General features: G+C 55.1%; 1 protein-coding gene across 2 annotated transcripts; it reads right to left on the bottom strand.

Annotated features, from left to right (window-relative positions):
• Positions 1–6,515: 6,515 nt before the first annotated feature.
• On the bottom strand, positions 6,516–24,525 carry PFAS (phosphoribosylformylglycinamidine synthase). 2 transcript variants are annotated; one of them, XM_028125019.2, is made up of 28 exons: positions 24,447–24,525; positions 21,705–21,883; positions 21,491–21,626; positions 20,728–20,833; positions 20,171–20,360; positions 19,954–20,059; positions 19,454–19,594; positions 19,235–19,359; positions 18,778–18,906; positions 17,965–18,096; positions 17,705–17,833; positions 14,099–14,172; positions 13,831–13,987; positions 13,525–13,586; positions 13,227–13,388; positions 12,826–12,951; positions 12,549–12,680; positions 12,115–12,345; positions 11,792–11,972; positions 11,356–11,439; positions 11,009–11,164; positions 10,682–10,801; positions 10,259–10,404; positions 9,920–10,127; positions 9,665–9,756; positions 9,466–9,580; positions 8,310–8,633; positions 6,516–8,207 (listed from the first exon to the last, which is right to left on the bottom strand). In XM_028125019.2, exons 2-28 carry the CDS (start codon positions 21,844–21,846, stop codon positions 7,897–7,899), a joined length of 4,017 nt encoding a protein of 1,338 aa, XP_027980820.1. In that variant the 5' UTR covers positions 21,847–21,883; positions 24,447–24,525; the 3' UTR covers positions 6,516–7,896. The 2 variants fall into 2 exon arrangements, with proteins under 2 accessions (XP_027980820.1, XP_027980821.1); XM_028125020.2 differs by having other exon boundaries at positions 21,705–21,905; positions 24,447–24,523.
• Positions 24,526–24,879: the final 354 nt, after the last annotated feature.

A 24,879-nucleotide genomic window follows, 5' to 3' on the forward strand; every position in this document is an offset into this window, starting at 1 on the left:
GGGTCTGGGCGAAGCTGGTAGAGACAGGAGAGGAAGAGATGAAGCCAGAAAAGCAATAAAGAAGAGAAGCCATAATCTGGGTGATCCGGGAAGTGTAGCGTCCCAGATGGAGGCCGGGCCAGGAACAATGGCGAAGCCAATGACAGAAATGGGGCGGAGAAGCGCTTGGTTGTGGGTGGGGCAGAGAGGAGAGAGGGCCTCTGTTCTTGCACCTACATCACCAGACTGGGTGCTTCACTCCCCCCACTTCCCAGCGGTGGAGTCCAGCTCCTCTGCTCCTGCCATTCCTCCTTCTGGGTGTGGGATTATCCAAGCCAGGGACCCAGAGACAACCACGCCACGGGACCGTGCTAGGTCACATTCCTTCCTGAGGACCCTCTGCCTGGAGCTGCCAAAGGGCACGCGGCCTCAGAATGCTCGGTCCTGGCGAAACCCTCACTTTTGATCTCTCGAGGGACCCTTGCCCTCCTGCACCTCACATCGTGTATTCCAGAAGTGGGAGGAGGAGGCCCTTTGGATGCGGTGAATTGGGAGAGGTGGCAGACATCCCCCTGGTGGCCTGGCCTGCATCTGAGGGAGGGGGAGTGGGGAGGAGTCCCGCTGTCGCAGCTCTCAGAGTCTGATGGAGCCTCATGGGGAGGGTGAGGTACATCACATTCTCCTAGGAGGTGCCCTTGGGAGTCCGCGGGGCCCCAGCCCCCGCCAAAGTGCCGCATAACTTGGTTCTTTTCGTCTGTCTGCTTTATTTGGCTGAGGTCATGTGCTTGTAACCGGCCATAGGGGAAGTGTTTGGGAGTGGGGAGGGCTGCATGCACTCTGTGGGGAAAGGATCCTGATGCCGAAGAGTTTGTCTCAGGGTGAAGACGGGGGTCAGCAGAGCTAGGGCTCGGTGGTGAAGGACTTGGGCTGGCTCCTTCCCAGGGGCGTCCCAGGATACTCCACTGACTCAGGCCCTGGGAAGCCAGCCACTCAGCCTCCTGTTTTCCGCCCACCCCTTAAACACCGGTTAGCAGGACCCTAACCTCCTAGATGACCTTTTCCGTACATACACCCAGGGACTCCCCAGTCATCTCCATCCCAGATCTCTCCTGCCTGCCGGCTGGATACCTCCTTTCGCGCATCCCACTAATGCCTCAGACTCGGCGCCTCCGGAGCAGAGCAGGTCATCCCCCTCCCAAATGTGCGCCATTCCCTGTGTTCCAACCACAGCCAATGAGATCATCGTCTACCTGGTGGTCCAAGCAGCACGTCTGGGCGTCACCATTGGCTCCGCTGTCTCCTCGTCCCCCCGCTCCCCACATCCAGTTCCCGGCGATTCTGTCCCCTAGCGTCTCTGGCATCATCCCATTTCTCTCTGTCTACGTTTCCACCACCCCAGTCCAGGCCAGCATTTCCTGCCTGGAGAGCGCTTGTGCCTTCTTACTGGGCTCCCCACATCCTCTTCTGTGGGCCCCAGTGGTCGTGTCTCCATTCCTATGTAGAGCCCTTCTAGGGAGATTCCCCATTGCTCTTGGGATGGGGCCCAGATTCCCTAACATGCTTTGTTAGGTCTTTCACTGTGCCCGTCCTCTCTCCCCGCTGTGGGTAATGTTCCAGGCTCTCACCTTCGTTCAGGTCCTTAAGCCACCATGGTGCTCGCCTGGGAGGCTTTGCAAGGACAGTTTTCCTCAGCTGTCCTCCCCCACTTCCCTGTAACAAGCTGCTCCTCCCCCCTCCCTCAGGCCTCAGTTTCTCCTGGGACCCCCTCCCTGAGCCTGAAAGCTGGGGCCCCATTCCCTGCGGAGAGTTCCCACGGTACCTTAGCCTCCCCTGAAAGATCCTTCATGGAGATGGCTCATTTTGACTCTGTCTCCCTCCCTCCTAGGAGCAGGCCCATGACCATTCTCTTACCTGAATGAGAGATCCAATAGGGCTGTTTCAATGGCTCGTGGATCACCACATCAAAAACTAATGATGTAGGGGCGCCTGGGTGGCTCAGATGGTTGAGCGACTGCCTTTGGCTCAGGCCATGATCCTGGAGTCCCGGGATCAAGTCCCGCATCGGGCTTCCTGCTCAGCGGGGAGTCTGCTTCTCCCTCTGACCCTCTTCCCTCTCGTGCTCTCTATCTCTCATTCTCTCTCTCTCAAATAAATAAATAAAATCTTAAAAAAAAAAAAAACTAATGATGTATTGTATGGTGACTAACATAATAAAATTTAAAAAAAGGGGGCTACCGACTGGGCAGACAAAGCTGCACAGACCCACCCCTTCTCAGGGGGAAATGACTCACCATCTCAGGCACTCCTAGTGGGCTGCTCACACAGGAAGGTCTTTCCTGAAGCCTGAGACAGGATTCCAACCCAAGGCCCACCCCAGCAGTACACGGGGCTCCACCGTCTGGGTGCTGCCCCCACGTGTCCAAGGACAGGCTGAAATTTCTTTGACCCCCCCCCCCCCCCCCCCCCCGCCCCGGGGTCTTGAATAGAGCAGGAGGTAGGGAAACAGGCTTGCCCCGCCCCCGGGAACCTGCTGGCCGCCAGGCAGGTGTTAAACTGAGAAAAAAGTAAGACTTACTGTTCTCGTGTTCCTCCACTCACACCTCAACACACACACACACACACACACACACACGCACACACAGTGTCCCTCATTTGATGTGATGACAAGAGCTTGTAACCTTGAACCACTAGAGAAGGGAAGTAAAAGGAAGAAATGCTTGAGAGGGCCTGCAAAGCTGAGCCACTGTAAACCAGACCAAGTTCACGCTTCTATTAGAGGAAAAAAAAACAACAACAACCCTGAGTGTATCGATCTTTACTAATGTTAACATGCATATTTATTCACGTGTTCCTAGGGGGTGACAGGTGCCGTGCCAGGTGGGAGGTTACAGGGGAGGGCAGAGATGAGTCCCCTTCCCACGGAGCTTACGCTCCACTGGGGAGACAGGCTGCTGATCAGAGGAACACACAGCTCAATAGAGGATTTCGATGCAGAGAATCCATCGCAGCAGTGAGCTGGGCCGGAAAGGGTGTGCGGAACTTCCAGTATCGAGCTGTTGGCTGATGAAACCCCGAAAAGAGGACAGGACCTGATTATTAGCTTTAGATGTTCCATAGAAGTTTTGTTTTGTTTTGTCTTTGAGAGAGCAAGCCTGAGCACCAGGGGTGGGGGCAGAGGGTGAGAGAGAAAGAATCCCAAGCAGGTTCCACGCACGCTCAGCGTGAGCCCGACACAGGGCTCCATCTCATGACCCTGAGATCATGACCTGAGCAGAAATCAAGAGTCAGATGCTCAACTGGCTGAGCCAGCCAGGCGCCTCTAGGTGGCTTTTTTTTTTAGAGCTCAGGTGTAGAGAGATCAGGTCCCGCTTACTGCCTTTGATGTCTAATTCCCATTCCACGTTTCCCCCATGGGCGGGTCAGGATGAATTCATGAGACAGTCTGCCCTGTTCTCTGGCTTTCTCAGAGAAAGCTGATGGGTTGGATTTTGTCACATGGGAACGATGAAAGGATATGTGGTCAACTTAAAGGGCATTGGATAAGTTATGCCTGGCAGTCAGATGAGTGGGGAAGAAAGAAGTGGACTGGGGGGAAGGTGTTACTGAGCGGGAGGTCCGGATGACTTTGAGATCTCAGAGTACTGAAGATGAAGAAAGAAGATGCAAGGAAGGGAGGTTATGGTCGCAGGTAGGGTGCTCGGGTCAGTGAGCTTGGAGGTGCAGCGGATCTGGGGGATGACAAAACCCAAGGGAGGTGGTTGGCCAAGGTGGAATGCAGGAAGTCACTGGAGAAAGGTCCAGAGTGTGAAATGGTCACTGACGTGAATCCAGGACAATGGGAGAGATTGAGGTGGACAGCAAGACTATGAGCCAGGAACCAATGCCCTTGAAGAATGAGGGGGAGTTAGGGAGGGTGGCTACAAGCGATAGAAAACACCAAAGTAAAGCTAAACACGACAGAAGTTTGTCTCTCACACGTGAGACCTCCAGAGCTCCACACGTAGTCTTCAGTGTCGAGAGACCCAGTCTCCTCCTACCTTGTTACTTTGTACCACATGACGCCAATTTCAAAATCTACCTCATGATCCAATATGGGTGCTGGAGTTCCAGCCATCATGTCTTCAATCCAGACAGCAGGAAGCAAGAAAAGCTGAAGAGAAGCATGCACCCTTCGTTTAAGAACACTTGGAAGTTGTAACACATTGTTTTCTCTCCTGTCGGTCAGAATATAATCCCACCTGTTAAGGGCAGCTGGGAGACGGCATCTTTACTTTGAGCACACCACAACCCCTGCTAAAATACTTGAGAGTTATATTTGTAGAGGGGGAATCAGATATTGGGGAACGACTGGCCGTCTCTTTCACAGGGGATGATTGAGAAGCCAGCAGAATACCAAGTAGGGGGTGAAGGCGGTTTAGTAGGATGCCGTGAGCCTAAAATGGGGCAAGCTTTTCTTCAAAGGGGGTGGAGAATAATCTGGAAGTGGTCCAGGGAGGACCCAAACCCCAAATCCCTGAGAGGTGTGTGAAGTTTGAGAATGAAAGCCACCCCTTGAAAGGGTTGCGGAGGGGCTTTTGGAGTAGCTGGTTTCCGGTGAAGAAAATAAGGACGGGCAGCCTGTCAGGGGTTTGCTAGGCGGTCCTTGCAAGGGGTGGGCAGAGGCAAGAGCTGGGTGTGGGACCGGCGAAGAGAGCGCTGTGAAGCTGCATGGCCTCAGCCCCGGTCATGGTTGAGGGTGGGTCTTGCTTGGCCAGCGTGCTCCGAACCAGAAGCCCCTCCATCTCCAGATGCACGCATGTACCGACCACAGCCAATCGGCGGCCACCTCACACACCACCCTCCTTCTGCATCAAGCCCTAGGTAAACTTGACATCTAAGTCTTGGTATCAGTCCCAACGTTCTACATTTGGGATTATCTATACATTTAAAAGATAATGGTTAAAAAATTCAACTGAGTACATGTGAAGATCTAATTGGCCTTATTGGATGATTCGTTAATCGGGCAGTAACCCATCTAGCAAGTGGAGTGAGGGGGGCTCTGAGCAGTGGTACAAGTGGAAGGAGGATGGGGGCAAGAAAGTGAATAGTAGGGGCGCCTGGGTGGCTCAGTCGTTAAGCGTCTGCCTTCGGCTCAGGTCGTGATCCCAGGGTCCTGGGATCGAGCCCCGCGTCGGGCTCCCTGCTCCAAGGGAAGCCTGCTTCTCCCTCTCCCACTCCCCCTGCTTGTGTTCCTGCTCTCACTGTCTCTGTGAAATAAATAAATACATGAAAGAAAAGAAAAGAAAAGAAAGAAAAAGAAAGAAAGAAAGAAAGAAAGAAAAAGAAGGGACTGTTTCTGACAAGATCTTTCCCTTAGTGGGGAGAACAGGGGGTCTCACCGTGCGTATTAGAGCTCCCTCTGGGAGATGGAGAGGGCCATGTGGCAGACTCATTGGTGCCCATCGGAAAACTCCACTGACCAGTTAAGACTACATTTTGGGGGGTGCATGGGTGGTGCAGTCAGTTAAGCGTTCAATTCTTGGTTTTGGCTCAGGTCATAATCTTGGTCGGGGTCATAAGACGGAGCCCCGCACTGGGCTCTGATCCGAGCACGGAGTCTGCCTGAGATTCGCTCTCCCTCTGTCCATCCGGCTTGTGCTCTCTAAGATAAATAAAGCTTAAAAAATGAGACATTTTAGGGGGAGGTCGACAATGCAGATTAGGTATTAAGCCCCCTTTGGGGGACTTGGCCTAAGTGATATCATTTGGGGCCTATTGTTTTAAGAGAGGGAGAGAGAGAAAGGTGGGGGGAGGGGCAAAGGAAGAGGGAAAGCATTTTTTTTATTTGAGAAAGAGAGCACAAGCAGGGAGAGGGACAGAGGGGGAGGGAAGCAGACTCCCCTTTGAGCAGGGAGCACAATGTGGGAGCTCGATCCCGGGACCCCAGGATCATGACCCGAGCTGAAGGCAGATGCTTAACCAACTGAACCACCCAGGTGCCCCAAGAATTTTTTTTAAAGGCATCTCAGCGTGGAAGCTATTTTTCCACTCAACGTTTGTTTGTTTTAAGATTTTATTTGAAAGAGAGAGCATGAGCAGGGGAGGGCCAGGGGGCAGAGAGAGAACCCTAAGCAGACTCCCCACCTAGCTTGGAGCCCAACGTGGGGCTCAATCCCACGACCCTGAGATCATGACCTGAGCCGAAATCAAGAGTCGAAAGCCCAACTGACTGAGCTACCCAGGCACGCCCGTTTTCTTTTTAATTATACATATGGTTTCCCAACATCAGGGAAGAATATTCAAATGCCAAAAATGACCCCTAAGAGCCCCCCCATCCGCACCCCACCCCCACCCAGACGCTCAGGGTAGGTCAGTTTGCAAAGCAGTAAGAAGCCTGAAACAGTTTTCTTCATGGAGATCATTTAACATTGTATCATCACTATGATATACTCCATCTTGCGGCTGTCCCACTAGAAGACTGTGCTCAGCACCCCCTGCCCTCCCACCCACCAGCGCCCCCCCCCCCCCCGCCCTCTAGGATCTGACTCCAGTCTCCATTCTTGGGGAAATGTCTTTAATGAAGATGTTGAACTACTTCGGGACAAACGGACTCTGCGTACAAGTTTCATACACACGCCTGTGAGCAAAGGAAGCGATGGACGGCTGTCAGCAAGTCTGGACGGCCTCCAAAACCTGTGACTGCAGGATGCCAGGGTGCAGCAGCAGGGGTGAGTGGGCCTCCGGGCTCTGCCCTTACAAGCTGTGTGACCCTAGGCCATTTATATAATCCTTACCCTTAATTCCCCCTTTGTAAAAAAAAAAAAGGGGGGTGGGAAGGGGCACCTATCAAGTACCTTGTGGAATTCCTGTGAAAAATACTTTAGATACAGACACACTTGGTTCATGGCACGTGCCATATATAGCCATGGTTTGATTTTTTTAAGTTTATTTATTTAGGTAATCTCCATACCCAACGTGGGGCTCGAACTCACGACCCTGAGATCAAGAGTCACATGCTCTTTGGACTGAGACAGCCAAGCGCCCTAGAGCTATTATTTTAAAATTCTCTCAGATCATAAAACCCCTGGGGGCAGCGACAGTGCTTGGCACTGTAGCTAATCACCAAACATTAATGGAATGAATGAATGAACGGAGGGAGGGAGGCGAGAAGGAAGGAAACGGATGGATGGATGGATGGAGGCAGGAAGAAATGAATGGAATGGGATGGGATGAAGGCAGGCAGGCAGGCAGGCAGGCAGGCTAAAGGCTAAAGGCTTAATTCTAGGGAAGCAGGTGCTGACCATTTCTTTCAGGAAGGGAGCTGCTACATCGAGGAGCAAATACTGAGTTCAGAGGCCTGCACTGGGGTAGCCCTAGGACACAGCTGGAGACCCGCTCAGAGAAACTTCTGCAAACTGCTTACACAGCACAGCGCAACATTTTAAAAAGCGGAATCCAGAATCCAGAAAACTTCTGTTTTTCTGATGAGAACATGCAGGTCCTGACTTGCATGCTTTCATACACCCACAAGCCCCTCAACCCCCGTTACGAGGAAGGGGCACATAAAACATCCCACCGAGCCCAGAGGAGTGATGGCAGGCACAGCGTGGCGATCACTGGGTAGAGTGTGGGGGGGGGGAGGGGGGCGGGCAATGGAACGTTCTCCCGGCCGCGCATCCTCACTTTCCAGTGTGGGCTCTTTCCTCTTTCCGGCCCACAGACAACCCTGTCAGAGCAGAAGCAAAGACAGATCCCATGGCATAAGGCAAAAGCAGGCAGGTTAACAAAACCAGCAGAGTTGTTTTTTTCGGCATTTTGGCCCTTGTCTGTCCAAGACGTATTTGGAGAGAAGGTGGGGTGCTTCTGAGTTTGAGGATGAGGAGGACAGCAGACCCCCAGGCACAAACCATCAGGCCCAGGGGAGCCTCCCCGGCCTGCTCAGTGGCCTCCTTCCCGGGTCCAGTTTCGGGCATTGATGAAGAGCTGCAGCCAGGGGGAGGCAGTCAGGGTGTCAAATGGGGGAGGTCGCCAAGCCCACTGCCACGGCCTCACAGCCCGCTCAGGGTGAGGCATGAGAGCCAGGTGGCGGCCATCAAGGGAGCAGACGCCTGCCACCCCCCCGGGGGACCCGTTGGGATTCATGGGGTACTGTTCCGTGGGCTGACCAGCATCATCCGCCCAGTGCAATGGAGCCAAGCCCCTGGCCTCAATCTGGGCTTGGAGTTCCGGAGAAGAAAATGCCATGTACCCTGCGGGGGAGGGGGGAAGTGAGGGCAAAGCTCCCTCAGGCCCTCCACCCACGTCCGCCCCCAGACCCCCCCAGACCCTCCCCCGGCCTTCCGGAGCCTGACCTTCCCCGTGAGCGCTCCACACGGGCAGTACGGCGCCCTCCATGCCTCGCAGCATCAGGGCGGGCCCGGGCCCCACCCGCACGCTGGCCCAGCGGGACTCGAAGCGCCCGGACAGATTGTGGCGCAGCACGAGGCCAGGCGGGGCGGGCCAGGAGTCTGGGTCCGGCTCCTCAGCCTCCTCGCTAGGGCTGCCTCCCACCCAGCCCAGCAGAGCCAGCAGCTGACAGCCGTTACACACGCCCAGGCTGAAGGTGTCGGGCCGCTTCCGGAAGCGCCTCAGCTCGGCCCCGGCCAGGGGGTGGAAGGTCACGGCAGCTGCCCACCCTAGGAGGAAACAGGGACGTCAGGGTGGGGCTGGCATGGAGGGGGACGGCCGCTTTCCTGTGCCAGCCAGCCCCCAACACATGTGCATACACACACGCGCGTGTGCACACACATGCACACATACACACATGTGCACACACATACACCCTACAGGGCAAATACAAAGAGAAGAAACAGGTTTATCTGCTTAAATATTGCCATTCCTGGACCAGAGATGGCCCATAAGTTTTTTGGCCTGGCCAGCAGAGCATTTTCAACACTTTTTATTTAACTGCCTGATGTTTAAAAATAAGATTTCATATAAAAATCTGGATCTGGCGGCGCCCCAGTCTGTCAAGCATCTGCCTTCAGCTCAGGGCATGATCTCAGGGTCCTGGGATCTAGCCCCGTGTCAGGCTCCCTGCTCAGCGGGAGCTTGCTTCTCCCTCTGCCCCTCCCCCTGCTTGCGTTCCTCTCGCTTGCTCGCTCTCAAACAAGTTCTTAAAAAAAGAGAAAAAGAACCATTAAAAAAAAAACCAATCTGGATTCTTGGCTTCTCTTAGAAACCAGAAAGATCTGGCCACGCTGAACCCGCCTTCCGAGAGCACAATGTGCTGGCGCTGCGTAGCTGCCGCCCCTTTAGACGGGCTCCTTGCCACCCAGGGCCACCCAGCCACCCGGCCTCACATCAGTTACCCATGGGCCTGCTGCCAGCACCCGGCCCAGAATGAATATCCTCCCCACCCATGGCCCTGCGGAGGTGAGAGGCCAACTTGCGGTCAGGAGGAGGGGGGGCCAAGGCAGCTCCGCAGGAATGCGCAGGGGAGGGAGTGAGCAGATGCCCGACACCCACCTTTGGCAGAGCCCAGGACATCTGCATAGCTGAAGCCGCCCACGAAGGCCACACCACGGAATGTGTCCAGACCGATTGCCCCAGAGCACAGGTCCTGCATGGTCACGTCCCACACCTGGCAGGACAGGCAGGAGAAGTATAGGACGACACACAGCCCAAGGCCCAGCCCTGGCCCCAGCTCTGCCAGCCACCTGCTCACCTCAAACCCGGCCAAGTGGAAGGCATCTGCCATCTCGCGGTCTCCATTACTTCCCTCCTCTCGCAAGATGGCAACACGGGGCACAGGACCACCTGCGGGGAGGGAGAGTGTCTCTGGGCCAGAGGGCTCCTTCCCTACCACAAACCATGCCCCCCCCCCCGACACCTTTTCCTGGGCAGGCCCCGGCATCCAGGCCTTGGGTTCCAGCCCCCAGGCTGAGGGCTGGGGAAGCCCAGACGGCACAGAGTCCCTCACCAGGCTCGTGGGGCACAGATGCTTTGGGGAAGGTTGGGGGCAGGCAGTAGCTGGGCCCCGTCCGCTCCCTCAGCCCCTGTTCTTCCTCGGCCACACAGTGTGGCTCTGCCTGCAGCCGGTCCAGCTGGAAACTCGTCTCCTCCCAGATGGCTCGTAGCTGCCCAACAGGCTCCTCCAGGACCACGGTCCCGTTCACGGACACTCGCACCTTGAGGGAGGGGCGCGTCAATCAGGGCCAAGAGCAAGGGTGTCCCGCCTGGGCCCCCCGCCCCCCCCGCCCCCGGGCTGGCACAGGTGAGCCATGGCCTCCCCGCTGTGCACCGCTCTGCCCTTCCTCACCAGGGCGTGGGGCCCGGCGTCGCCCGTGGGGCCCAGCTCCAGGCAGCGGAGGCCGGCAGCCCGGAAGCGCTCCAGCACCTGGGCCAGGTCTGGCTCCTGCACCTCCAGCACCAGGCCCGGCTCCTCGGCGAACAGCACAGACAGCGCTGGGAGAACAAGGGGGGCACGAGGGTGACGAGGGTGCCGCCAGGGGACTGTGGGGGATCAGAGGTGAGGGGAGGCCTGGGAGACAGGGACCAAGGATGTGGCCTCAGGGTCTGGGGGCTGGGGGGGGAGCCCGGATGGGTGAGTCACCAGGCTCAGTGGTCAGACAGCCAAGGACTTGGGAACGGGGTTGGGGACACTCCATTTTTTTCACAGGACGTGGGGTCGACAGGGTGGGGCAGGCAGCCCAGGCCCGAGTCTAGACCCCAGGCTCCTCACCGTCGACCCCAGGGGCAGGCACATCCACCTCTATCCCACAATTCCCAGCAAAGGCCATCTCTAGCAGGCAGGTGATGAGACCCCCGTCACTGACGTCATGGCCTGAGCAGAGGAGGCGGTCTGGAGGAAGGAGAAAAATGCTCAGCAGCCTCAGGGCCCAAACCTGGTGGGCCTGCACCCCCTTCTGCAGAGTAGGTCACAGGGGAGAATGTGGGCACACTCCGAGAACCAGAGACCAGGGCGACGGACCCCTCTTGCCCACCCCCCTTACTTGCTCAGCCGGTGAGTGTCAGTCACGTGCACCATCTCCCCCAAGGCCTCACTCACCTCTCAGCAGCCCCTGGGTGACGTTAAAGGCACGCACCAAGTTCTCGGGGAGGTCCAGGTTGGGAGGATGCTCGCCCAGCTGCGAGAAGCATTGGGCCAGAGCCGTGCCCCCCAGCCGGTGCTGCCCGGGGCTCAGAGGCACATACAGCAGAAGGCCTGGGGAGACGGGGCGGGGGTGAGGGAGCTGGACGGCTTAGAATGCCCTGCCCTGCTCACGAGTACTAAGGTTCCCGGCATGTGGACAGACCCACAGACCCCCAGTCCCAGAACCAAGACAAGGGGCCCGGACCTCCCAGAGGACCCAGCTCTGAATACACAGTGCAGTGAGGAGCGGGGAGGGCCCGTACCTCCCCCTCCAGGATGCTTGAGGTCTGGGGTCACAGTGGCTGTAATGTCTGGACAGACGGCATAGGCTGAGATGACCAGCGATCCTGCAGAGCAAGGAGTAAGAGAGTAGGGGTGCCTGGAGGGTGCAGGCGGTGGAGCATCTGACTCCTGGCTTCGGCTCAGGTCGTGATCTCAGAGTCGTGAGACCAAGCCCCGTGTCTGGACAGCTCAGGGAGTCTGCTTCCCCTCTCGCTCTCCCTCTGCCCCCTCCCTGCTCTCGCCCACAATCTCTAAAATAACTTAAAAAAAAAAAAGGTAATCACAGACCCGTATCTCTGAAACAAACATTCTATGTTAATAAAAAATTAAAAAAAAAAAAAAAAAAAAGGAGTAACAGTGAGGTGCCAGTCCAGCCCCGCAAGTCTGCCCCTCTCCCCGTGACCCCCAGGACCATACCAGGAGCCCGCACTGTCTCAGAGCCGACCCGGGCGGCCATGCTGAGAGAGTCCTTGCCACCATCCACCGCCACACCCAAGGCCGCCATCACCGCCACCATAGCCTCACAGGCGTCAGCCAGAGCCGCGCCCTCCCCCGGGAGCTTGGCCGCCCACATCCAGTTCCCGCTGCACTTCACGTCCTGGGAAGCGGCAAACAGCGGCCGTCAGAGACAAGAGAGGTGGGGAGTCTGGGCTGGGGGCGGAGGGGCTGGGAAGTCACGAGCAGGAAGGACGAGAGTGGAAGGTGGAGGGTGGACGCAGATGCGTCCCAGCGGGACTCACCCGGAGGTTGGTGACCAGAGCGAACACTAGGTTGGTGAGGGCTTCGGCCACAGCCAGCCGGGCGGCCGCCTTGGGCTCCAGCAGGCTTTTCACGGGCTGCTCTCCCAGAGCTGTGGCGGCCCCGACGAGCTCCTGGTGACTCAGTGCCACGACGGCCACGTCTGCCAGGGGAGTCTGCAGGGCTCCCACACACTGCTGCTGGGCCACCAGGCCACCCACAGAGCGGTCTACCTGCAGAACCAGCTGGGGTTGGCAAGGGGCCAGGGACGCTGGGGCGGGGAGGGGGGGACCCCCACACCCAGGCCCGAGGTGGCGGGAGCAGGGGAGCCGGCCTTCAGGGCCGCTTCTCCCTTGGGCCTGCTGAGTCCCCACAGTCACGGGGAGGGGGAGCAGAGGGAAGGGTACAGGGGCGGAGCAGGGGGTGTGGGGAGCACCTTGTTGGTGAGGTAGCGCTTGCTGGCCACGGCGGGCAGCCTCAGAACGCGCTCCAGAGCCTGGCGCACACGCAGGCCCGGGGGCAAGGCCAGAGGCTTCAGCACGGGGAGACTCCTCTGGAGGAAGAACTCCTACGACACAGAAGGTGACAGGGGTGTGAGCAGCTGCGGGAGCACCGGGCATATAGGGGACAAAGCACGCGTCGGGCAAAGGGCGGTCGCAAGAGCTGGAGCAGAGAAGGTAGGAAAACCGGCCTTCCCTCCCACCGCCACATACCTTCCGAGGCATCTTGCCCAGCACCCAGTCCAGCTCCAGGTCCACAGGGGTTGGGGAAGACAAGGGGGGGCCGTCCTTCTGGCCATTTCTTCCAACGGGGCACTCCCGATCGTCCACCAGCACTATCTACGGCCACACAGCCCAGAGGGCTGACTGGGAACCCCAGCAGGGAATACTTCCAGAAAGCCGGGCAGAAGCACGCTTTCCACCCTCTGTCTGGCTTCCCCGTTGAGTGCCTGCCCCTGGCCGCCTCCTACACGCTGTCCGCCAGTTTGCGTGTCACCGACTCCCATCCTCCCCTCATCTCTTCCCCCTGAACAGCTCTCCCTCCCTCCGGCCCGGGAGGAAGCAGCTCCGAGCCCATCCACCGCGGCCGCCACCGACTCCCTGGGCCAACTCACTCTCCTGTCCCCCGTGATGGTGCCCACAAAGCTGGCTGGGCAGCGTTCCCGAGCGCTGACGCGATCGAGGAAGTCCCGGTCAAGGGGCCTCAGCAGAAGGGCATTTGACTCCTGGTACTCAGCCCCCCAGATTTCCAGGGCGTTCAGGGTCGGATCCCCAAGCTGCATCCAGGATGGAGGAGGAAAGGGAAGGGTCAGTGAGCACTCCTCAGTCTCGCGTCTCTGCTACGAGTCTCGGGGAGCAGGCTGGGGCCGGCGGGGACGGAGGCACGGCCAGACCTCAGGGGACAAGGCCCACCTGGAAGCGGCTGGTGTAAATGATGGCCCCGGCGGGGTCACTCAGCTCCTTCAGGACGTTGCCTGGCGAGAGGGCGTAGGGGAGAGGTGGGGACCCGGCCATGGTCAGGCCCTGGCGTCCAAAGGAGCCCCTAATTCTGTGTGTCCTGCTGCACCCCCCCCACCAACCATCCCGCGACAGCAGGCTCCCACGCCCCCCAATGCCGAGTCTCTCCAGAAGGTACTGGGGGTGGAGAATGGGACCCAGGGCCGGGCGGCCGCTTGCAGACCCCCAATGCCCCTGCCTCAGCCCAATCCCTTTCCTCACCATTGCCACCAGCACCCTGGTCGTGGAGGCTGCAGATGGGGTTCCCCCGGGCGGCCTCCACACAAGCCCGGATCACACGGTTCATCTTCTGTTCCATCTCTGGGTCCCCGCGCTGCACGGCCCCGAAGTCCAGCTCGCTGGTGTTGTCTCCCTGCACCTGGGGGAAGGGACGGCAGAGCACGGCTGGAGGGGTCTGGGGGCTCACACCCCACCGATGCCCAGGGCCTGACAACGTCACGGAGCGCGCCCCTGAGCTGGTCCCACTCACCTGCACAGACGACGCAGCTCCGCCCCCAACTCCGATCCTATAGACAGGACCCCCAACCTTCACCACATCCATGCCTGAGAGGAAGGAAGGCAGAGTCGGGATGCTGGGGAAGCCAACAGAAGAAGCGGGAGCAGGAACAAGTGTAAGGATAAAGGGAAGCGTGCAAAAGGGGAGAGCAATCAATATTACAAACGTACGTATTCTTTGGGTAAATACACGCGGCGGAATTTACGCCGCACCTTTGACAACATAGGCACAAAATCACCTATGCACAAAATCAAACGTTGCAGCATCATTTGTAATACCAAAGATAGGAAATACAGTTGACCCTTGAACACCACTGCGGTTAGGGGGTGCTGACCTGCACAGCAAAAAAATGTGCACAGAACAATCAACTCCCCCAAAAGTCAACTACTAATAACCTACTATTGACCGGAAGCTCTCCCAATAACAGCTGATTAATAAGTAATAAAAACTAATAAACTAATAAATAAGTCAAAAAACTACCGAACAATTAACACATATTCCATATGTTACAATACACCGTAGTCTTACGGTATACGTTGTACTGTGTTCTCACAATAAAGTAAGCTGAAGAAAAAAGAATATTCAGAAAAGCAGAAGGAAAATACGTTTACAGGACTGTACCGTCTTTATTGAATAAAATCCAGGCACAAGCGGCCCTGCAGGGCTCAAACCCGTGTTGTTCAAAGGGTCAACTGTGATGTAAATGCCAACAAGAGGTAGCTGATTCATAAATTACGGTACATCCATACACTGAAACACTATCCCCCCCCCCGCAAAAGAGGATCACACGAATGATTTTTATGATATTTATCGATATGACATGATCTCCAAGATATATATATTGCTAAGTGAAAAGAGCAAGGTACAGAATTATGCGTGCCCCTTTACAATTGCATCAGAAAGAAAATAACAATAATTAACGTAACAACAGAAGTGCAAGACTTACACACTGACACTACAACATCTGTTAGTAGACCTAAACAAATGGAAACAGATCCCACGCTGACAGAGTAAAAGGCTTAACTTTGTTATGATGGCCACGTTCCCAAATGATCTGCAGTCAACCCAATCCCTGTCATAATCTAGCTGTCTTTTTCACAGAAATGGAGCAGCTGATCCTAAAATGTGCACTGAAATGTAAAGGACCTAGAATAACCAAAACAATCTTGAAAAAGAACAAAGCTGGAGGACCCATACCGCCTGCTTTTAAAACCTACTACAAAGCTGTAGTAATCCAGACGGTGTGCTTCTAGCACAAGGACAGAAAGATACATCAATCGATCTGTGGACCATGGAATACAACTGTGAATCCATTATGAACTCTACGTTCGTGGCCAGTTGATTTTTGTTTCTTTTCTTCTTTTAAGTTGGCTCGGCACCCAACATGGAGCGTGAACTCACAACCCCAAGATCAAGAGCCACATGTTCTACTGACTGAGCCAGCCAGGAACCCCCGGGACAACTGATTTTTGAAAAGTCCCAAGACCATTCGGCAAGGTCCAAATAGTCTTTTCAAAACACGGCATTCGAACAACTGGACATCCATGCGTAAAAGAGAGAAGTTAAGACTCCTACCTCACACCATATTAAGAAATTCATTCAAAATGTATCAGACGGGCGTCTGGGTGGCTGAGTCGGTTAAGTGTCTGCCTTCGGCTCAGGTCATGATCTCAGGGTCCTGGGATCAAGCCCCTCATCAGGCTCCCTGCTCAGAGGGGAGCCTGCTCCTCCCTCTGCCCCACCCCCTGCTCGTGCTCTCTCTCTCCTTTTCCCTCTCTCGAATAAATAAAAAAATCTTAAAAGAAAAAACAAAAAACAAAAATGTATCAGAAACCTAAATGTAGAAACTATAATAATATGACAAGAAAACACAGCTGTGAGTCTTTATGACCGTGGCTTAGGCAATGGTTTGGTTAGCCATGACATCAAAACCATAAGCAGCAGAAAAAAATATAGATAAACCTGACTTGACCAAAACTAAAAACATTGTTTTCTTCACAAGGCACCATGAAAAAAGTAAAAAGACAATCCACAGAACAGGAAAAAATACTTGCAAATCATGTATCTATCCGGTAAGCATTTAGCATCCTGAATACATAAAACTCCTATAACTCCACCAAAAAAGAAAGACAACCCAATTTAAAAATGGACAGAGAATCCAAAAAAAAAAAAAAAAAAGGACAAAGAATCCAGACAGACGTTTCTCCAAGGAAGATCTCTAAACACATGTGAAAAGATGCTCAACATCATTAGTCATTAGGGAAACGCAAACCCAAACCACAATGAGATACGACTTCATGCCATAGGGTGGCTAGAATCAGAGAGACATAACAGGAGTTGGTGAGGATGTGGAGAATTCAGAACCTCTTACACTGCTGGGGGGAGTGCAAAATGGTACTTTGGAAACCAGTCTGGGAGTTTTTCAAAAAGCTGGACACAGTTACTGTGCGAGCCCCCAGTTCCACTCATAGTTACATAGCCTAGAGGCATGAGAACATACAGGCCCAGAAAACATGTACACGTGTGTTTATAGCAGCATTATCTACACTAGCGGAAGAACCCAGATGTCTACCAACTGATGCACAGATAGACACACGAGAGGTCTGTCCCGAAAAAGGAATAAGGGTCCGGTTCATGCTACCATACAGATAATTCTTGAAAATATTGTGCAAAGTGAAAGGTGCCAGGCACAAAAGGCTACATTCTGTGTGAGTCCCTTCACATGAAATGTCCGGAATAGGCAAAACCCCCAGAGACAGAAAGGAGAGGAGCCGTTGCCAGAGGCTGAGGGAGGAAGACACTGCTAACGGGTATGGCGGTGACAAGAATGTTCTGGAATTAGTGGTGCTCGAGGCACAGCTTTGTGCCTATCCTAAAAAACCGCTGACTTGTACACTTTAAAAGGGTGAACTTTACGGTACCCGGATTACATCTCAATAAAGTGGTGATTAAAAAAAAAAAAGTAGTGTACGCCTATGTTATTTGTTCTAAAAAAAAAAAAAAAAAGGACAAATACGCAGACAGGTCTGTTCACAGATGCAGGAAAAAAACCTCTGGTCAGATACACAAGTCACTGGTTTACACCGGTTATCTCTGGGGAGGGAAATTGGGAGGTCAAGGGAAGGACAGTTTTCACTGTATGACCTTTTCTGCCTTTTAAGTTCTGAACCACGTGACTGGGTCACCTCTTCCATAAACTTGACCTGGCTCTTATCTTGACTCCAGCACACGATGCAGCACACGATGGGGCCTAATGGATGTTTGCCCCCCACCCCCCGCGAACTGACCGGGCAGATAAAAGCCCCTGGCGCACGGCAGGCACTCAACACACATGGGTTGGCCTGACTTAGCAGGGTGGGTCCCTGCCGTGCGGGAGGAAACCGGGGCGCACACAGAGGCGACGCAGACCGAGCACCCCACTGGCGTAAAGCCCTATCCTACCCTGGAAACCCGTACCGGGAGGAGAGACACACGCTGGGAGATGAAAAACCAACCTAGGAAGTGGTCTCTAAACTCCCCTCCGGCAGTGCTGGGGACAAAGCTGGCTGGATATGAAGAAAAGGGGCGGCGGGCTCTTACCTGGCTCCGGGGGCTCCTTGCTCACATGCTCAGCTTCCATGGACCCGATGCCCCCGCTAAACATGATGGGCTTGATCCACTCACGCCGCTGGCCGTCAGGGAGCTGGAGACCCAAGGAGCGGGCGAAGCCTGGAGCATGGACACCCCAGGGAGAGGGGGCAGAGTCCGATCACCCAGTATCCCCCAGCACCCACTCAGTCATACACCCCACCCCCCTCTGGTACTCGGTGTCCGTTGTCCTCGACAACCCCCAGCCTCACCGGCCAGCACTGGCTCCCCAAACTTGTTGCCGTAATCAGAAGCCCCATTACTGGCCTCAATGGCGACCTCCAGGGGCAGGGCGAAGTTTCCAGGATACTGGAAACTTGGATCCTCCCAGGGCAGATTATAACCTGGAAGGAAAGCAGAAAGTTGGCTGGACCGTTAAGACAGGACACAGAGGAGCCAGAGTCCTTCAGGAAGAGTCTAACTAAGCCACCAAGGACCACCCGTGCGCGTAGAATATCCCATTTTAGGAAACCCCATTTCAGGAGGAGGTAGGGCGTACAACAAAGCACCAATCTTTTTCCCTAGGTCCCACGCCAATCTTCCCTCTGAGTCTTAGGATCAGGGTTCTTAGGACTTTGGGGGCGCCTGGGTGGCTCAGGTGCTTAAGCTTCTGCCTTCAGCTCAAGTCATGATCTCAGGGTTCTGGGATCGAGCCCTGCACTGGGCTCCCTGCTCAGTGGGGAGTCTGCTGTTCCCTCGCTCTCCCTCTCTGTCCATCACAAATAAATAAATAAAATCTTTAAAAAAAAAAAGGAAAAGAAATAGGACTTGGGGGACAGGTGGTCATGAGACTGACCCAGTGTCATGTTTCCTTGCTGAGCAGGTGCTAGCTTATAAAGAAAATGGCGGTTCTGCAAAGCCTGTCTGGTGACTTGGGTTTCCCCTGGCCTAGAGTCCTCACGGTGACAGGCCAGCTACTCTAGGGCCTGCCTCCCAAGAAAAGGCACCCGGGATGACGTAAGAGATAGAAGTGCTCCATGGCCGCCAGGACAAGGAAGAGATGGTAGGGAGGAAGGAGGTGGGACCTGGGATGTGCAGGTTTCCAAAGCAATAGCCAGCCGTGCCAGCCACCACGTGGGCCCCGCGGCCCGTGCACTGGACATCTCGGATCCGGCCCCCTGTGCCTGTGGTCGCACCGCTGAAGGGGGCCACTCCTGTAAAGAGATGGGGGAGATGTGTGGGTACCAAAGAGACAAACCTCAGTTCTGACCACCCCATTAAAAATCAGGACGGGACGCCTAGGTAGCTCAGTCGGTTAAGCATCCGACTCTTATCTCCACTCAAGGTCTTGATCTCAGGGTGGTGAGTTCAAGCCCCGCGTTGGGCTCCATGTCAGGCATGGAGCCTACTTAAAAAAAAAAAAAAGAAAAGAAAAATCACGATAACCAGCCTCCCTGATTGTTTTTCCCAGGCCCGGACCGGAGGACCTTCACTCTACCCCACACTCTTATCTCACCGATCCATACCCAGGACCCAGCTCACCTGTGGGGAAGTTGTGGGTCTCTGCTGTGAAGACGACATGTCTCAGGGCCTGCTGTTGCCGGAAGCAGCTTGGCTGTGTGGGGTCCTCGGGCCGTAGGAATCGGACTTCCTTCCCCTGGATTGCGCTGTGGACACAGTGGTTCTGGACCTTGCTTCCTTCCTGGGGCCTCCCCTCCCCTGAGCCTGCCACCGCCCCCCCCGACCTCAGGCACAGCCCACCTGCTGTTGTCACAGAACTTGAGGACATTGTTGGGGTTCGAGGACGCCTGGGTGCTCATGATGGACTCAAAGAGGGAGTGTGCCAGTTCCTGCCCGTCCATGTGGAGAAGGCCCTTGAAGAACCAATGTCGACTGTGTTCGCTGCAGGGGTGACGTGGGGAGGGAAGGAAAGGCAGAAAGCTGGGTCACTTCTCACAGCATGCCGTGTCTTCTCAGCAATCAGCAACAGTTAACGGCCAACTCTTACATAGAGAACAAGTCAGAATAGATTCCAAAAAGCCAAAACCTTCAAATGTCCTGTCACTGTGGATTGCTGAGATCCAAAGTGAATATGAAATCGAGACCTGGGTATAGACTACCAGATGGAGGAGGAGCCCGGGCCCTCAAACAGACTCAGGGACACCCCCGAGCCAGAGGAGAGCCACGAAGGCAAGTCCCTGTGCCCTTCCCTTCCAACCTCCACGGGCTCAGCCTTCAGAACGTCCCCATTGCCCCACCACCTATTGGACTGAGCCAAGTCAAAGGCCTCCACGGTGCTGGGGTTCCGCTGTAGCTCCTGGAAGCGTTTGGTGTAGAAATCCAGGTCCCAGGAGTCTAGGGCCAGGCCTAGGAGACAACCCGGGAAAGCTGACTGTAAGACGCAGGGCACCAGGTCCCGGGGCCCGGCACCCGCTGACTGGCCTCGCCTGGGCCTCCCTCCCAGGCACCCCGGCTCACCCAGCTCCCGGTTGGCCTTCTCCAGGGCACACCGGCCCTCAGCCAGGATGTTGATAGAGCCGTTGAGAGGTGTGGAAATGCTCCCAAGGGAGAAGCTCTGGATGGGATGGGGGAAGTGCTGCTCGGTCATGCGGTCATGCAGGGTGGCCAGAGCGATGGTCTTCATCTCAGCCGATGGAGGGTGGGCGAACTAGGGGCAAACACACACAAGGCGTCAGGAGGTGGAGGGCTGAAGTCTGGACAGAGTGGTGCACCCCGGCTCCTCCCAGTCATCCAGCCCATGGCTAATCTGCGTGGTGCCCGAGTGCCGATTAGAAAGACATGCCCCGTCCAGGCACGAGCCCATGTAAGGATGCACAGATTAGCAAGGGGACCACAGGCTGGACTTCCTTCCCATTCAGCCCTCGACCAGGAAGTCTCAGGCAGTGAACAACCTGGGAACAGGACAGGCCTAAAGCCAAGAGCTCCTCCCCGTTTCTCCCGAGTTCAGGACCTCATCTCTTTTATTTCTGGCCCAGCTCCTCCTCCCCCTCACCACGGATAGCCCAACACCTCACCGAGAGCAAGTAGCGCCGGGTGGTCTCCACACGATCCACAGCCCCCAGCCCAGCAGCCCAGCACACTGACACGATGTTGGTGGATGCTGGGGTCGAGAAGTTCAGCCTGAGAAGTGGGCTGGATGGTTAGGACCTGAGAGCGCCAGCCGAGAAGGTGGATCCCGCCCACAGCTGTCCCGCTGATTGCGACCTGGCCTCTAGCCTCAGACCCGGGCACCAAGAAACCTGCTTTCGAAGGTCACTCAAATCAAACCGGACCTGTCCTTCCAGCATAAAATGCTTTGACTTCGTACTTCTCAGAATGCAATCTGTTTTACTTACAGAACGTGCCTGGTAGCTGGCTCGGTCTTTTTTTTTTTTCCCCAAAGATTTTATTGATTTATTGGAGAGAAAGACAATGAGAGATAGGAGCACGAGAAGGAAGAGGGTCAGAGGGAGAAGCAGACTCCCCGCTGAGCAGGGAGCCCGATGCGGGACTCGATCCCGGGACTCCAGGATCATGACCTGAGCCGAAGGCAGTCGCCTAGCCAACGGAGCCACCCAGGCACCCTGGCTCGGTCTTTCAAAGACGTCTTCCCATATGGGGAAGGCAGGTGCATGGCCTTCTAAGCAGGGAGCAGGATGGAGTGAAGGAAAAACAGACCCGTCAAGGGTCACAGGAGAAGGAAGAAGAGGAATGGGAGTGGAAGGGGTGGGCAGTGCGTCTGGAAGGGAGCTCGGCCTGAGAACACGGAATGCATCTACCCTGGGCTGAGACACTCGCCTGGGCCCAACTTCCACCAGCAGGTCGTTGGAGTCAGGATGGAGCCAGGACTCCTGAGCAACATCACCCAGTAACAAGGGGCAGCCAAACAGCCATGTCAGCTTCTTCATCTCCTCAGCGCTCGGCAGGGACTTGGCTGTGGGGGGACAGGCCGGGCATATGCTGAGACCCTGTCCGGCCTGGCACCCACCCCCCATCCAATACTTGGCCCAACCTGTCCAGTTCACATTGTAGCACAGCTCGGTCTTGACACCCTGCAGCGCTGACAGCTTCCCTTGGAGCTTCCTCTGAGTGTGTCCAGAAGCTGCCCTCTCATGGCCAGAGGGATGGACGTAGAAGTGAAGAACGGAGGCCATCGCTGGAGTTGTCCGTTGTGGGAAATGATGTAGATCCCTGAAAGGTAATCAGCTATTCCCTGTCAAACAGATTTCAGATTTCCAAGACAGCTGAGGCTCTGGAGGCATTAGGGATGGGGTGGGGAAAACAGGGGCATTCGGAGAGATGAGATACTATGAAAAACGGAAGCTCGGGGGGCTTCATCCTGCAAAATGTGGGAACAGGGAATACGGGTACATCCTTGGCACACGATCCTTGAGCACCTGCACTTTGCTGGGCCCCAGGCAAGGTCTTAGGAACACCGCTCTGAAGACAAAAACCATTTCCGCCCTCACAGACCTTACATTTTATTGAGGGAGACAGGCAAGCGCCCCCACGTTTCCAGCCCAGTGTGGTTAAGGCTGAGAGACTGTGGCTACCGGCCTAGCAGCTGAGGAGTTAGGGGAAACTTTCTGGAAAAAATAGCATCTAAATGTAAACCCACAGGATGAGCTGGACTGGGCCCAGTTGGTGGAGTCAGATGACACCATTCTTCTGGTATGCCTCTACCTTCTGGCTGCTCCGGCTCAGGCACCTGTCCTTCACTCTCTTCTGTCTACATGCTCTTCCCAAGTGACTTCATCCAGACCCGTGGCCTTAAATACCATCTAGTAGACTGAGCCAGTGAAACCGCCAGGACTCAACCATTTTTGACCAAAAACAGCAATTTCATCTCATTCAAGTCGCTATCTGCCAACAGATTCCATAAATTAATTCAATCCTGACTTGCCCGGACATGCCAAACCGGTACATTAAAATGCTCACGTGACATCTCCACATGGATGTCTCATAAGCACCGATGGTAGTCTGTTTGGGCCAAAACAGAAATTCTGATCTCTCCCTTCTCCAGACCTCCTGTTCTCCCAGTCTTCCCCATCCAATCAGCACTCTTAAATCAGTTGCTCAGGCCAAAAATACAGTCAACTTCACTTATTCCTGAGCCCTCTCTATATCTGATGGATTCATCAGCAAATCTATTTCCAAACATATCCCAAATCTGTCCACGTCCTTTTTTTTTTTTTAACTTATTTACTTGACAGAGAGAGGGGAAACACAAGCAAGAGGAGAGGAAGAAGCAGGCTCCCCACTCAGCAGGGAGCCCGATGCGGGGCTCGATCCCAGGACCCTGGGATCATGAGCTGAGCCAAAGGCAGATGCTTAACCAACTGAGCCACCCAGGTGCCCCTGTATGCATCCTTTCATCTTTGCTACCATCACTCTTTTTCAAGCCATCACCGTCACTCACTTGGGGCCTCCTGAATAGCACCCGATTCCACTCCTGCCCCAACCACAAACCATTTGCCATATTTCAACATAAGTGAGATCATGGCTTCTCATCACACACGGTATAAGCTTCTAACTCAGGACCTTGGCTCACCTAGCCTGGCCCCCTGCCCACTTCTCCAACCCTATCTCACACCATGATCTTTTTTCACCCGCAACGCCCCCACCACACTTGCTTCTTTTGTATTCTAACTTGCCAACCTCTGTTTTGGAAGGCCATTTTCTCACCCTGATATTTGCATGGCTTTTTTTTTTTTTAAGATTTTATTTATTTAACACAGAGAAAGAAGCAGGCAGAGGGAGGGAGAGAGAAGCAGGCTCCCCGCTGAGCAGAGAGCTCCATGATGCAGGGCTCAATCCCAGGACCCTGAATCATGACCCGAGCCTAAGGCAGAGCCACCCAGGCATCCCATGTCTAACTAGCACTTTCTTATTTAGATTCCTGGCCTCTAGCCAGGAACCTCCTCAACCCACTCCTATCAGATGACCCTATCTTATTTTCCTATATAGTATTTAGCAGTACTTGAAATTTTATTTTATCTATTTAGTACCTCATGTTTCATTTTATTTTTACTTATTTACTTTTAATACCTGACATTTTAACTTATTTAAAACTCTACCTTCCCCACTAGAACAAAATCTCCACGTGGGCACGGACTGTAGCTGTTTTAGCTCCACTGGATTGCCAAGGCTTGGAAAAATAGGTGGGGCTTTTAAAAAGGAAAAAAAAAATCTAGTATTTGCAGACTGACTGAAGGGCCTCTTGATCTACATCCCTCAGCAGCCCCTCCCGCCCTTTCAGGCCAAGCCTCATTTCAGAGAAGGATGCTGGATTTCGGTTTCTCAGCGCTCCCCACCCCATTCTGATCACCTTTCTGAAGTTAGGTGCCTCACAGTTGTCCTTTATACCGTAACTGCCACAGGATTTATCACATAGAAACCATTTGCCTTAGATCTACCAGTCACGCTCCAAGAGCGCAGGGGCAGGGCTGTCTCTATCAGGGTTGCATGCCCAACGACTAGGAGGACATAAGCGAGGCAGTCGGCAGGGAGGCTTTCTGTTGGTGGAAGGAACTGGGCAAGAGGGGATGGCTTTACGTGGGGCGGGGTGGGGGGGGTTCCTCCCCTGACTCGCGTCTACGGACCGCGCACAAGGTCGCAGGAAAGGGCCCCATCTGGACGCAGCTCTGCCTGTTGGGGACACGGAAGTGGCCCGCATCAATCAGGCCTGGGGTGAGTGCAGAAAGAGAGGGCAGCAAGCAAGGTAGCAAGGATGGCCCAGGAGAGCGATACCCACGTGAGAGATGGCCCGGACAGACTCGTGCACCGATGGCTCCCGGATGAGTCATCCAAGTGCGCGGGGAAAGACACGGGCCCCGACGGCGCCCCGCCCACTTCCGCGTGCCACCGTAAGCGTAGCGGCGCGGGGGGGTGTGGCTAAGGAATCTCGCCTGCCGGGCGCCTGGCTGGCTCGGACTGCCTTCTGCTCTGGTCTTGGTCTCGGGCTGCAGAGATCCGCCAGCTCGGGGCTCCCTGCTCAGCGGGGCATGTGCTTCTCCCTCTCACTCTTCCTCTGTGCGCGCGCGCTCTGTCTCTCAAAAGGATTAAGGGAACAAAGTACGGGGGGGGGGGGGACACCCAGAGGATAGCAACAGCAGAAAGTGCTTCCCCCCTGTAGGCTTAAAGGGACAAAGGAGGGAATGGTGCTCTCCAGCTGCTAGAGAGGTGGA

The sequence above is a fragment of the Eumetopias jubatus genome, unplaced genomic scaffold (assembly GCF_037043125.1).
Source record: "Eumetopias jubatus isolate StellerSeaLion01/CBP00866 unplaced genomic scaffold, mEumJub1_p1.0 scaffold_10, whole genome shotgun sequence".
Taxonomy (NCBI): domain Eukaryota; kingdom Metazoa; phylum Chordata; class Mammalia; order Carnivora; family Otariidae; genus Eumetopias; species Eumetopias jubatus.

Coding starts and splice junctions, on each gene's coding strand:
- PFAS (XM_028125019.2), bottom strand. CDS start 21,846: ATGGCCTCCGTTCTTCACTTCTACGTCCATCCCTCTGGCCATGAGAGG. Junction 19,595..19,953: donor GACTTGGCTCAGTCCAATAG/GTGGTGGGGCAA, acceptor TCACCCCTGCAG/CGAACACAGTCGACATTGGT. Junction 11,440..11,791: donor TGAGACAGTGCGGGCTCCTG/GTATGGTCCTGG, acceptor CTTGCTCTGCAG/GATCGCTGGTCATCTCAGCC.